At 47.3% G+C, this 14,660-nt stretch overlaps 1 protein-coding gene across 1 annotated transcript; it reads left to right on the top strand.

The window, feature by feature from the left end:
- Positions 1-840: 840 nt before the first annotated feature.
- Positions 841-1,373, top strand: LOC138487527 (myosin-1-like). Its single transcript, XM_069614024.1, has 2 exons — positions 841-1,043; positions 1,137-1,373. Exons 1-2 carry the CDS (start codon positions 843-845, stop codon positions 1,371-1,373), a joined length of 438 nt encoding a protein of 145 aa, XP_069470125.1. The 5' UTR covers positions 841-842.
- Positions 1,374-14,660: the final 13,287 nt, after the last annotated feature.

Consider the following 14,660-nt stretch of genomic DNA (forward strand, 5'->3'; position numbering starts at 1 on the left):
AATATCCTACCCCGGGGAAGAATATTTTACAAGATGCCAGGAGTATCCCTGAAACCCTGAAGGGTCTTCCAGAGGAAAATAGCCTCAGTAGGCACCCCTTTACTCAGGGTCTGCCCCCTGCTAAAGCACTTATAACCACTCGGCCTGGGTCTGCAAAAGCGCTCCCTTGTACTCATTGTCTGACTGCGTGCGTGCCTATGCTCTGATGCCCAAACACACACTAGCACAGTCTGCACAGGGGCTCCAGATTGAGTAAAGGTTTTTCTCATGGGGAACTGAACAGGAATCAGTACAGAGTGACACTATGGCTGAGTTGAACCAACATACCCCCTGCCTGACACAAATGTCCACTCAGTGAACATTGCGTAATATGTCTGGCCACAGGCAATAACTGTTCAAAAAATACAGCGCGGATCGGTCCAAACGGGCTTTGGAAGTCTTTCTGAGAAATGTCCAGAACTATGGCAACCAAGTGGACGTGAATAGCAAATGACAGTGTGTTGCCTTTGATACATAGCATAACTATCATGTCACTGGGAGGCGTGTATTGACAGGAATTGTTATTTACCTATTTCATGGATTACTCGGCTGCATACCTCTAACTTTGTAAACATTTAAAAATGCGAAAAACATGCTTTTTGAAATCGGACAAAAACGTAAGAAGTCTGCTACTGTTAATATCTTGATATACACCCCAATACCATGCAGCAGATACCATTTAGAGTGTGCTGTGATCATTCACTTTCTTACATTTATGTGACCCTTGACAACGATATACACACATTTGAAGTACGTTGAGACCACTCATTTCTTTTCTGTCCTCCTAGTGATACTCTTCAGCCATGGGGGACTCAGAAATGGCGGTCTTTGGGGAGGCTGCGCAGTACCTGCGTAAGACTGACAAGGAGCGTATAGAAGCCCAGAACAAGCCCTTTGATGCTAAGAACAGCTGTTACGTGGATGATGAAAAAGAGCTCTTTGTAAAGGGAATGATCACGGCCCGAGAGGGTGGCAAAGTCACCGTCAAGACCGATGATGGCCGGGTAAGACACATATCACATGAACAATAGCAAATATTATGAAATGTAATATCATTCACTCACCAGACTCATTTCTTCTCTTTGTTTTTGTCACAGACTGTAACAGTCAAAGACACTCAGGTCTACCCTCAGAATCCTCCCAAGTACGACAAGATTGAAGATATGGTCATAATGACCCATCTGAATGAACCCTCTGTGCTGTATAACCTCGCTGAGCGATACGCGGCCTGGATGATCTATGTAAGTACTGCATACCTTTCTGCTCCTCCAGCAGCACTCTGGCACTATGAAGAACACACTATCACCTTAGGTATTAATCAGGGCTCAAATTGAGGGTACACGCAGGTGAACAGAGTCCACCCACTTTTTTCACAGTGTGGACAAAGTCCCCCAGGGTATTTTTTTTTTTAAACTTTTATTTTTGGTGGCAGAGGTATACATTAGATACACACAACAATCCAGCAAATGAACAGCACAGTCACATTATTATTCGGTATATGAGAAGAGCCACTCACAGTGGTCACAACAATCAACTTAGCTACACATAGGAGAAGTGGGAGAATGGGTTCAGGGTGCAGGAGTAGATTCCGCTGGAGTAGGGGACGAGCCCGAACCGGGCGGGTCCACACCTTGGCTATTGAGATACGCATTAAATTTAACCCAAATGTTCTTAGGGCGTGACTGGCCCGGGAGCATTGCCAGATATTCCTCTTCACAGTTTCGTGACCAGGTGAGCATCTGCAGCCAAGTCCGGAAGGCCGGAGGGGAGGAGCTCCTCCAGCCCAGGAGCACGCATTTCTTGGCCACCATACAGCCCATGTTCAAAAACTTAGCCAGGCCTCCGGTGCAGACCTCCCCCCACACCCCAAACAGAACCGCCAAGGGATCCGGGTCAAGCACCGTGTCTGTTATTGCAGCGAGTGTTTCTAGGATGCGCCTCCAGAACTCTGACAATTTATCGCAAGACCAAAACATATGTAAATGATCAGCTTCTAGGGCCCCGCAGCGAGGGCAGGCACGCACGGTGCCATGGGCGAACCTTGAGGTGCGATGTGGAGTGTAGTATAGCCTGCTTAAAAGCTTGTATTGCATGGCACGATACCGAAAGTTTAGAGAGACTCTCTGGGTGTGGAGACACATCCTCTCCCAAATCTCATCGGAGATCTCCAGACCCAGTTCGTCCGTCCATTCGCTGCGCGCCTTCGGGGCCAGAGTCGTGGTAGTGTCCTGTAGGATCTTATATAGAGAGGATACAACGCCGCCGGCGCCGCCAGAATTGGCGATGTATGCCACTGCCGGGGCCTCCGGGGGCTCGTCTGGGAATGAGGGCCACATGGCACGAAACGCTGCCCAGAGTCTATAATATTGAAGAGTTTCCACTGCGGAACCAGAGTGCCCCGGTTTCCACGTCCGGGGTTCAATAAACCTACCCTCGGGGTAAAAGTCGGATAAGGCCAGATAGCCCAGTGAGCTCCAGTGTCGAACCAAGGCAGTGTCATGTGTGGGTTCCAGCCCGGGGAAGGACCATGCAGGGAGCCATTTGTAATATGGAGAGGACTCAGGCGACGCATTAAGCAGGCGCGTCCAGGCACGGAGGGTCGCATTGAGTGGATCAATGGGGGAATCAGGTGTGTACTGTCGGTGGAGAATGAGGGACATTATGTTGACACCAGCGGCAGCAAGCCGCTCGAGCTTGACATGCGGGCGCTCTTGGGAACCTGGGTACCAATGCGTGGCGTGTTGGGCTTGAGCCGCCGTCCAATATAGAGTCAGATTCGGGGCCGTGAGACCCCCTCGTTTGTATGGAAGTGCCATGTCGGTCCACTTCTTGCGCACCGCACCGGAGTGCCACAGAAACTGCGCGCAGAGCGAGTGGAGTTTGGTGAAGTATGCCTTCCCGGGCCATACGGGTATGTTGGTAAAGACATAAAGGAGCTTGGGGAGTAGGATCATTTTAATGAGGGAGAGTCTGCCAGCTATGGAAAGAGGGAGAACACGCCATCGCAACAATTTGGCCTCAACGGTCTGCGCCACAGCCGTATAGTTGTTGGCCAGTAGAGCGGGCTTCGCCAGGGAGATGTGGACGCCCAGATATTTGATACCCTCCGGGGACCAGCGAAGAGGGAATTCGGTAGCGGGTTGTTTAGTTGAGCTAGTCAGCGGAAGGATCTCGGACTTGGAATAATTAATTGTGAAGCCAGAGTGGGTGCCAATACGGGTAATGTCCCTCAAGATGGGGTCGAGGTGCGTTGTGGGGTTCCTGATGTACAATAAGACATCATCTGCGTACAGAGAGATGATCTCAGGGTTACCCTTCAGCCTGATCCCCCTGTGAACGTGGCGGGCACGGACCCAGTCTGCCATTGGTTCTATCACCAGGGCAAATAGAATGGGTGAGAAGGGGCAACCCTGGCGGGTGCCTCTAGAAAGCGTGAGGGGGACAGAGGTTAGGGAGTTGACCCGCACCCGCGCCACAGGGGAGGTGTACAGCAACTTAATGAACTTGATCATATTTGGGCCAACCCCCATTGTCTCCAGTACCAGCCACATGTACCGCCAGGAGACCATATCGAAGGCCTTCTGGGCATCGAGCGTGACTGCCACAGCCTGCACATCCTGGTCCATCCGAGACATAACGTTAGTTAGTCTCCTGATATTGTGGGAGGTAGCCCTCCCAGGGACGAAGCCGGACTGGTCTTCGTGAACTAAATAAGTCATGACGGGTAGGAATCGATTCGCTATAACTTTAGCGAAGACTTTGGTGTTAAGGTTCATGAGAGAGAGAGGTCTATAAGAACCACATTCATCTTCGGGCTTACCGGGCTTGAGCAGGACCGTTATGACTGCCTCCCGCATGGAGGGGGGAAGAGTTGAGACCCGTAATGATTCGGCCCAGACCTCGAGCAACCTAGGGGCTAGTACTGGGTATTTTGACTTCTTCTGCTTTTTCCACCTTATCGGGGACTCTGTCTGCTATAGGCTTTTGCTTATTTTTTACACCAAAAAATTGCTGAATGCTCCTTTCCTCCTTAATAATTTCAACTTTACTTCCGTTCTGTTTCTTTTGTATTTTTTTATTATCATTTTTTTAATTTGCGTTGGACCCTTTATTTTTGGAATTAGCTTTGCTCATTTTCCCTTTATGATTCATAGAATCTGATAGTGTATTCGTCGCTTCTCCATATTCCTTACTGTTATTCTCCGATTGGGTACCCACAGTAGTGTCCATTTCATTCTTTCTGAAAGAATCTTGTTTATCCCGTATTTCCTTCACCTCCAAAGCGATTTTGCTTTCTTCATTTAACTGGGTGAAGTCTAGTTGGCCTCCCTCTACTGATAGGCTACATATATCTTTAATGTTAGAGGAGGTATTTTTCATTTTAGGAGAAGGTAGATTTTTCGATTTTTTTAGACTCCATTGCAGTACTCCCCTTCTCTCTCTTGGCTCTTCTCTTCGAGGCCCTTGCTCTCATTTTCTTTTCTCTGCGTGAAACGACATACACATACGGTGTCTATTCTTCCTGGTTCTGATCACCTCCATTTTCCTGATTTTGTACTTGTATTTGGGCATCCTCATCCTCCATCACCTTCAGTAGTGCTGATGGACTATCCAGCGTTTTTCCTACTTTCAGCTCTGTGGTATTTACTGTATTAATTTCTGTCTTCCCCCGCAGCCTCTCGCCTTGTTTCTCCACATTTTTAATTTTATCTTGGTTAATTAGTATCATTCTTTTCAATTCATTAGCATCTTTCCAAATTATTTTCCATTACATTCATTCTCGCAAGGTTCTTTTTCTGTTTGGGAGCCTTTATTAAGCATTTTCTTATTACTCTTAGGGGGGTCTGTAGATGTTTCGTTTTTACTCATATTTAAGGCATGTACAAATCGCTCCAGCCTACTCATTTTTTCTGTACACTCTACCATCATGTATCTTAACTCCTGTATCTCGCCATGAGTCCTTTCGTGTCCCTTATCCAGGAGGTTGAGTATCCTGGTTAGGACCGGAAAAGACTCAATTTCTGGCATGATTTCACCCCCTTATAGTTCCTTGCTGGGCTGGGTATACATCAGTTCCTCAGTCTCTTGACTCCTAGGGGGAACAGAGTTGGTCGGGCTAGAGCATTTGTTTGGAGTTGACTTGCCATCGCCCATTTCCCCACCTACAAAAATGGCCATTGTTTCACCCATTTTGTTCTCATAATGGTCATGTTTTTTTAAGATCTCATATTCGTCCATTATTCCAATAGTGGATTTGTGTAGGTGTACATTTTCAAGTCCACCTCCCCTAGCCCTCGCAGGAGTGGAAGGGCCAGTAGACAGCCTGACCCTTCTGTCTAACACCGCACTTACTGCTGGGGCCAGGAGGGACCTGTCCGGCTGAAGTGTGGAGGGCAGGGAATCATCCATATTTAGTACCGACGGTTTTTACCGGTATTTCTTGCATGCTTAAGAAACTTTTCTGTGCTGTCTGTTGAAGGAGGTCTGTCTTCTTGAATGATTCCATTTGTGCCATTATCCGATCACTAACTACATTTGTTAGCAGCGGAAAATCTATACCACTTAGTTCCCATTTGTCCATCTCAACCACCCCCAGGGCACCCCTAGTATCTTCATCATTCATTTTAGTGGGGAGGAGACTTATCACTAAGGGATTTATTGTCTGTGTAAATACAAAAGACCCACTTGCAATGATTGTATTTTGCCTCGTCAATTTGCCTCTTGTGTTTTGCTTCTCCACTTTTTTATGGGCCCCACACTGTATTGGTATTGTGCCACTCCTTAGGGTTCCCACCATACTCCCAGTACAGGAACACCCTCTCACCAGAGAGGACACAGGACTTTTTCATATTTTTTTTTTTTTTTTTGCCGCCTGCTACTATGCGGCGAAGTGAACAAGCCCTTCGACAGAGCCCGAGATACAAATTGATATTTCAATCGCGATACCTCTCGTTCTACCTCTATGACGAGGACCAATTACAACCTCTCTCACCTCTCTTACTCGATGCTCGTAATTACACGAACAGCATTTCGTGGCTCCAAGCCCCGGATCCCCAGGACAAACAGGCACTTCCGGGCAGTTCTCGGTGCGCCCGGCAGTGCCTATTTGTCAACGTTTCCAGGTTTGTGGGCGGGGCTTGTCTCTAGAAGAGATATATATGAATATTTAGGGGACTTAATGTATACTTGAAAAGTATATATGCATATTCAGGTGTTCGGGTACTAAATGCCTCACCCTAGCAACAGAAAAAAGCTTAAATCAGTCCATGAAAGTCCACTTGAAAATCCACAGAAACACAGTGATCACAAGCACGGCAGGCACAGCAGGCTCTCCCCAGGCGAAACAGGCCCTTCCGGGCACTTCTCGGTGTGCACGCGCTGGTGCACGCGGCAGTGCTTATTTGTCAACGTTTCCGGGTTTGTGGGCGGGGCTTGTCTCCTTCCCACTCCCAGCTCTGCAATAATAACTATTGCAATCCGGTCGCCATTGCCGACGAAACATATATCGACAAAGCTTGCACCGGCATCGATGAAATCGTCTTAAGATATCCAAAGATCAACTTAATACTATATGGGGACCTGAACCTGCACATGTATGAGCACGCAGGAATACCGATAGAAACAAACAACTTGTCAACACATGCAAAACACTTGCTCAAAGAAATGTCAACTAGAGATCTTTCAAGAGTGCATTTTTTGGATAAAGTCACACATAAACCGGCCCACAGGTGGACTCGAGGCTCCTCCGGTGCCATCATTAATTACATTTTTCTAACGAGCAGATCCATTCAAAACTTCTCCAAGTCAAAAATTTGAAATCTGACAACAGCGATCACACCATTCGGATCATTTTGTGGCAAATGCATAACCCGTTGAAGGAAAAACGTAATCTTCCAGAACTGACACTAAACCCGAGTTTAAATAGATTAAAAATCTCCCATGATGATCTGCGAAAACTGTCTGACCTACTCAATAGTAATTCTCTGTCAGACAAGCAACGGTTGGATTATCCACAACTACTGACGACATTCAAGCTCCTCCGAACATCATCAAACCAAAATAATCACTATCACACACATGCCTACTCAAGCATAATTGCGAACAAGAAAAAGGAATTGAGACGTGACGTAAAATAAAATACAGCGACTTCCCCAAATATATTATGAAAAAATAAGATTACTTAGGCAGCAGTATAAAAATTGGATGAAGACAAATAGCTTTGCAAAGTCAAAATGATGCCGAAAACATGCTGCATGCTCTACAAAAGCGCAATGCAAGAGATCTGTGGAAACTATTGAACCCTCAATCGACGTCCACAGACAAAATGTCAACGGATGTGGATGAACAGGTTTGGAAACACATTTCTTGAGCCTCTATAAGGATAGCACTAATGCAGATAACCATGCCAGTCATCGGCAAGGAAACCCCTGGTCCTTCACTTGGCAGACTGACGACAGTGAGATAGCGATCACCAAATTGAACGCCTCACGGGCGCCGGGTCCTGATGGCCTTTCAAATGAAGTCATTAAAGCGAATAAAACCATTTGGACAGACATCTGCTCCAAAATCTTCAATATAATTGCCAAAACCAAGACCATTCCACCATCATGGCAAAAAGCGGTAATGTTACCAATTTACAAAAAGGGCGATACAAAAGACCCTTGTAACTTTAGACCCATCGGCCTTCTAGACACATTGGGAAAAATCTTTGCTAACATCCTTCTGGAGAAACTAAACACCTGGGCCAAAGCAAACCAGATATTCGACAAACAGGTTTTGTGAAGCATATCGGCACAAATATCAATCTATTTCTATTAAATCTGCTAAAACAGGAACCTTTTTACAACAAAAGACAAATATACTCTGCATTTATCAACCTCAAACTGGCGTTTGACTTAGTCAATAGAACACAGCTGTGGGCAAAACTACGTCTACGGGGATGCCCAGATGGCATACTGGAGCCAATAAAGCTACTCTACGATAACACATCCATTAGAGTTAGATTAGCAAAAGATGGCCCAGTCTCAGGTGCCATTCCAACATTCAATGGCCTTAAGCAAGGCTGCCCATTAGCAGCGACGTTATTCAATCTATTCACTGCTAATTATGAAACCCAGACCGACACCCCGATGGCAAATCCGCCAAAGCTAAATGCAACAAGTATCCCATGCATTATGTACACAGATGACATTGGGCCTCATTATGACCCTGGAGGTAACCATGCGGCTTTTTGCGGCATGGCTACCCCATTCCGGGTACCGGGTCCGGGTTCCCTGAATGGGGAAATACCGGGCCATTCCAACCTTGGAGGGCCAGGTATTTCCACATTCAAGGAACCCGGACCCGGTACATCCCCATTCCCATTTGAACCCCCATAGGGCTCAATGGGAATGAGGAGGATGTGTCATGATGCCTACCTCCAAGGAGCCAGGCCGGGCCCAGCAACCCCAGAGGCAGACATCATTTTCCCCAGGGAAGTCTCAGCGGGCCCAAGTCGGGCCCTTTGGACTCAGTCCTGGCGCCTTAGGCACCAGGCTCATAGCGGACCCCAGTCCTGGCGCCTTAGGCGCCAGGCTCATAGAAGAGGATATGTGTTTAAGTGCTTGGGTGCACACTTACCTGATGCAGACCTTGCTGCTTCATCCAGGCCCTCTTGAGGCCTGAATGGGACTACTTTACCTGTAGGACTACTTCACCACCCGGGTGTGGTCGGGGAAGGATACATACCTGATTGGTGGAAGGATACATACCAGGAACTTCTTCCAAGGCTATTTAAACCCCACCCGAACAGCCACACGTGCTTCGCGTTGTTCTGCACCTAGCAGCTGGACGCTCACCGTGTCAGCTCCTGCATCCTGACTTCAGCCACGCCTGCCAGCACCCTGGAACACCTGTAAGGGGAGAAAGGAAGAGAATAGGAGAAGAAAAGCCCTTACCTGCTAAATCTGCATCCCGGAGTCATTTCTCCAACGGCCCTGAAAAGGAAGACATCATTTTAAAGGCATTTTGTTTCGATCGCTGCAGCGCTGCATTTTACTCACCTTTGCAAGGCGCTTTCATCTTCAGCAGCGATCTTCCGGATTCAGCTACGCCCCGGCGCCTAGAGGAAAAAAGACAAGAACAAAGGTGAGAGGGAGAAAAGGAATAAGGAAAGCTCAGTTTCCTTTTAAGTCTTACCTGTTGGATTATTCCCACTGCATTTTGGGTCCTGCCGCTTCCTGGCATCTCCGGACCCCGGCCCCTATGGGGAAAAAAGACAAAGACATTGAATGAGCGAATGCAAAGATATTACCTGAGCGCTCATCCAGAACTGTTTCACTTCGGGTCGGTGCCATATCTCGGGCACTCCGAACCCCGGCCCCTAAGGGGAAAAAGACATAAGCATTAGCGCTTGCTGCAATTAGACAACGAACATTATTATTAAGCTTGAACTTTTGAACAGAACTTTTACAGCGCCTTACCTGAACAGTCAAGCTTACCTGAACTCCCATCAATCCTCAATCCAGTGAAGTAACTGGGTTTCAACGCGCCCCTGCATCAGAAGCAGGATGGAGAGCTCATCCTTCCAAACCCTAAGGTAAGGCTTCACGGGGAATCGTGGAGGAGGTATCGTGGAGGGTTGGAAGGGAGTGGGAGGCTTGAGCATTGTTCCACAGTTGGTAATACTCCCTTTTCACGCACAGGAGGGTATCCAACGAGCCAGGGAAGCCAGAATAGAGGGGCCCTTCCTGTCCATCTTCAGAGTTCTGCGCCTTCGACGCCGCGCCTCCGTGGGAACCAGGTGAGCGTTACAGAACGCGAAGCCTCACCACAATTTCCCACCTGGGCGCTATGGAGACTTCCGAGACAGATCAGCTGGCCCATCTTTTAGGGGAATTACGGGCAGAAGTGCACTCAGCCCGCCAGGAGACTAATGCTCTCAGAAGGGAACTAATCCTATCCAAGGAAAGAACTGATGATCTGGCCAAAAGGTTATTGCAGGGCCAGGCAGAGCACACTCCTTTACCTGTTTCCGGAGATATTTCTACAACAATGGGTTCGAATAACCCGGTACAAATCAATCTACCTGGACACATGCCTTTGGCCCCGCCGGAACGTTTTGCGGGGGATCCCAAGAAATATGCCGTTTTTATGAACCAATGCCGTTTACACTTTTTATGCAGGCCCGGGGCCTTCCCCAACGAGCAGACCAAAGTAGCCTTTGTACTATCTTACCTCAGTGGCTGTGCTGCCGATTGGTCTATTCCATTGGTAAATCAGGATGATCCCATTCTCCGGGATTTCCAGGGCTTCCAGGCCAGCATGGAAAGATTGTTCGCTCGACACTCGCAGGGACAGGCCCTTGACAACGAACTGCTATCCTTACGACAAGGTAATCAGGATCTTTTGTCCTATATCGCCACCTTTAATAGACTAGTTGTGGAAACCGGATAGCCTGAAAATAAAAGGATCACATTGTTTCTTCGAGGCCTGCGCGGAGAGCTTAAAGATGTTATAGCTCAGATAGTAGATCCACCCCAGGCCCGCGCAGACTACATAGACTTAGTGGTTCAACTTGATCACAGACTTCAAAATAGAAAAGCAGATCGGCTCAAGTATGAAACCAGAGTACCTATCAAGACCCACGTTAACTCCAAGAGTACTGACATTTCCGAACCTATGCAAATTGGCAGTGTTAAAGGTCCATTAACGCAGAAGGAACGAGAGAAAAGGCGACAAATGCAACTTTGTCTGTATTGCGGAACTTCCGGTCACTTTCTTCAAAGTTGTCCAGTTAAACCACCCAAGAAGGTGGTTGGAGCCACTGATAACGAGTTATTGACACCTGGTTCGGGAAACGACCTAGCCCGACAAGCGTAGGGGTCCGCTTGCCGAGCTTGAAAACAAACTCTTTGACCTCGCATTTTGTCATGCCAATGGTGCTTGTGAACCCAAAACAGCCTCAGCAGTTGCATGCTATAAAAGCATACATAGACAGTGGAGCTATTGGAAATTACATAGACCGTGAATTGGCTTCCAGGATTAAGCTTCCTCTCCGCCCGAAAGTAACCCAAGATGTAATTACTACAGTTGATGGAACCGAAATAGCCTCAGGGCCTGTAACGCATTCCACAGTTGAAATCACTCTGGTGGGTCAGGACGGACATCGGGAACCAATCGTGCTTGATGTGATCAAGGCCCCACAATTTCAAGTACTTCTTGGTATCCCTTGGTTAGAAACACATAATCCGAGAATAGACTGGCGAGCAAAGAAGATAACTTTTCCTGATTGTGAACCAACCTGTTACCCAAGGAATCCAGCTATGGGTCTAGCCTCTGTAACTTCCACCCCTGTACAGCTACCATCTGAATACCAAGAATTCCAAGACGTTTTTCAGAAAGAGCAGGCTAACACCTTACCTCCCCATCGATCTTACGATTGCCAAATCGACTTGGTACCCAATGCACAACTACCTTGTAGTAGGATTTATGCTCTTACTGAACCTGAGAACCTGCATTTGCGCCAGTATTTGGATCAATACCTGGCCAATGGCTTCATTCGCCCATCAAAGTCACCAGTCTCTTCCGCTTTGTTCTTCGTACCTAAAAAGGAAGGAGACCTTAGGGCCTGTATTGACTACCGTGCCCTAAATCAGATAACGATTAAGAATCGTTACCCTTTGCCCCTGATACCTGAGCTTATCGACCAAGTAAAAGATGCTCGTGTGTACACCAAGCTAGATCTCCGAGGAGCTTACCACTTGGTACGTATAAAAGAGGGCGACGAGTGGAAGACTGCATTCCGCACCAAATTTGGGCTCTTCGAATATCAAGTAATGCCCTTCGGTTTGTGCAACGCACCTGCCGCCTTTCAGTACTTCATGAATGATGTTCTTCGGGAACTTATCGATGTTTGTGTCATCGTTTATATTGACGACATCCTGGTGTATTCCTCCTCAGAATCTGATCACAGAAACCATGTTAGGGCAGTTCTTGAGAAATTGCGCCAGCACAAATTATTTGCCAAGCTCGAAAAATGTGTTTTTCATACCACAGAAGTGGAGTTTCTCGGATTCATCCTGACACCTCAAGGAATCCGAATGGACTCGCGGAAAGTGGACGCCATTCTCAAATGGCCATCTCCTAGCTCTGTGAAGGGAGTGCAAAGCATGCTTGGCTTTGCCAATTTCTATCGAAGGTTCATCCCGGAATTTTCTCGAACTGTTCAACCCATCACAGCTCTCCTAAAGAAAAATAAACGCTTTGAATGGACTCTTGAGGCTGAACAAGCCTTTCAGGACCTGAAAACCAAATTCACCTCTGCACCTGTATTGAAGCACCCGCGCCCAGATCTCCCTTACATCGTGGAAACCGATGCATCCAGTTCGGCCATGGGAGCTGTCCTGTCGCAAAGAAACCCAGAAACTAACCAACTACACCCTGTAGCCTTTTGGTCCAGAAAATTCTCTCCACCTGAACTCAATTACGCAATTACCGACAAAGAACTACTGGCTATTAAATCAGCTTTCAAGGCTTGGCGTCACTATCTTCTCGGTGCAAGACACACCATCACCGTAATTACGGACCACAGAAATTTGCAGTATTTAAAGACGGCCAAAGCTCAATCTTCGCGACAACTCCGATGGGCTTTATTCTTTGCGGAATTTGATTTTGTAATTACCTATCGCCCTGGCTGCAAGAATGGTAAGGCAGATGCCTTATCCCGGATAGGCATGGAAGAACCCAATTCGAGTTTAGAACCTGTGCCAATCATACCGGAACAAAGAATTCTGGGCTTGACTTCATTGCAAACCATTGAGGACATCCAAGCTCAAGTAAAACAGCTTTTTGACTCTTCTGCCTTACTGGAATGGAGTCAAAAGGGTCCTCACTACACCTTTAAGGATGATTTACCCTACTTCCAAGAGCCGTTATTTCTGCCAAGTAAAGAATTGTAGGAACTTCTCATTACCCGTCATCATGAATCATTAATGGAAGGACACCCCGGTATCGCGAAAACAGAAGAAAAGATCAAACGCCACTTCTGGTGGCCTTCTTGGAGAAAAGACATAAAGTCATTTGTGTTGTCTTGCGGAATCTGTGCCCAAAATAAGAGTCAAAAGAAAAGGCCAGCCGGCCTACTTCAACCTTTGGACATTCCACCAGCACCTTGGCACACCTTGTCAATGGACTTTATAACTGACCTGCCTCCTTGTGGTGGTTACAACACGATTCTCGTAATAGTGGATCTATTCTCCAAAATGGCCCATTTTATCCCTTTAAAAGGATTGCCGTCAGCTTCCACCTTGGCCAAGGAATTTATGGAAAATATAGTGCGGTTACATGGTTTCCCTTCCATATTAATCTCAGACCGTGGAAGTCAATTTATCTCCCACTTTTGGAAGAAATGTTGCCAACTAGCACAAATAGACGTGCGGTTATCCACCAGCCACCACCCCCAGACCGACGGACAAACCGAGAGAACCAATCAGACTCTCGAGCAATATCTGCGGTGCATGTTACACCAATCCGAGTTAAATTGGAAAGACATCCTTTGGATTGCAGAATATGCATACAACAATTCAGTGCATTCTGGAACCGGACAGACTCCTTTTTATACCCTGTATGGTCACCATCCTCGGACCTCTGACCTAGATCCACCTCTGACCCTGGAGATGCCTGCAGTAAATCACCTTCATTCCACAATAACCCAAGCCTTCAAAGAAGCTACAACCCACTTACAGCAAGCCAAGAAAAAGTATAAAGAAAACGCTGATTTGCACCAAAGTAAAACTCCTCCTTACCAAGTAGGAGATCAGGTATGGCTAGCAACTAAACATCTACCCCTCAAGGGTCAGCGAACTTTTAATCCCAGATTCATTGGGCCTTACCCCATCAAAGCTATTATCAACCCAGTGGCCTTTAAACTCGATTTACCATCCAACATGCGGATTCATCCCGTTTTTCACGCATCTCTTCTAAAACCAGTACAACTTGGAACCAGACTGTCTGAGCCCCCAGGCCCTGTCCAAATTGATGGAGAATTATAATCCGAAGTGAAAGACATTTTAGATTCCAAGATAGTTAAGTCGAAACTCTTCTATCTTGTTGATTGGAAAGGATATGGACCTCAGGAAAGATCTTGGGAACCCAGTAACTATGTTCACGCACCACGATTAATTCAACGATTCCATCGAAGATTCCCGCACAAACCAAAACCCCCGGAGGAAAAGACCTTGGGAGGGGCCTTGAGGGGGGGTACTGTCATGATGCCTACCTCCAAGGAGCCAGGCCGGGCCCAGCAACCCCAGAGGCAGACATCATTTTCCCCAGGGAAGTCTCAGCGGGCCCAAGTCGGGGCCCTTTGGACTCAGTCCTGGCGCCTTAGGCACCAGGCTCATAGCGGACCCAGTCCTGGCGCCTTAGGCGCCAGGCTCATAGAAGAGGATATGTGTTTAAGTGCTTGGGTGCACACTTACCTGATGCAGACCTTGCTGCTTCATCCAGGCCCTCTTGAGGCCTGAATGGGACTACTTTACCTGTAGGACTACTTCACCACCCGGGTGTGGTCGGGGAAGGATACATACCTGATTGGTGGAAGGATACATACCAGGAACTTCTTCCAAGGCTATTTAAACCCC

The sequence above is a fragment of the Ambystoma mexicanum genome, chromosome 9 (genome assembly GCF_040938575.1).
Source record: "Ambystoma mexicanum isolate Mex_15411 chromosome 9, UKY_AmexF1_1, whole genome shotgun sequence".
Classification (NCBI taxonomy): Eukaryota; Metazoa; Chordata; class Amphibia; order Caudata; family Ambystomatidae; genus Ambystoma; species Ambystoma mexicanum.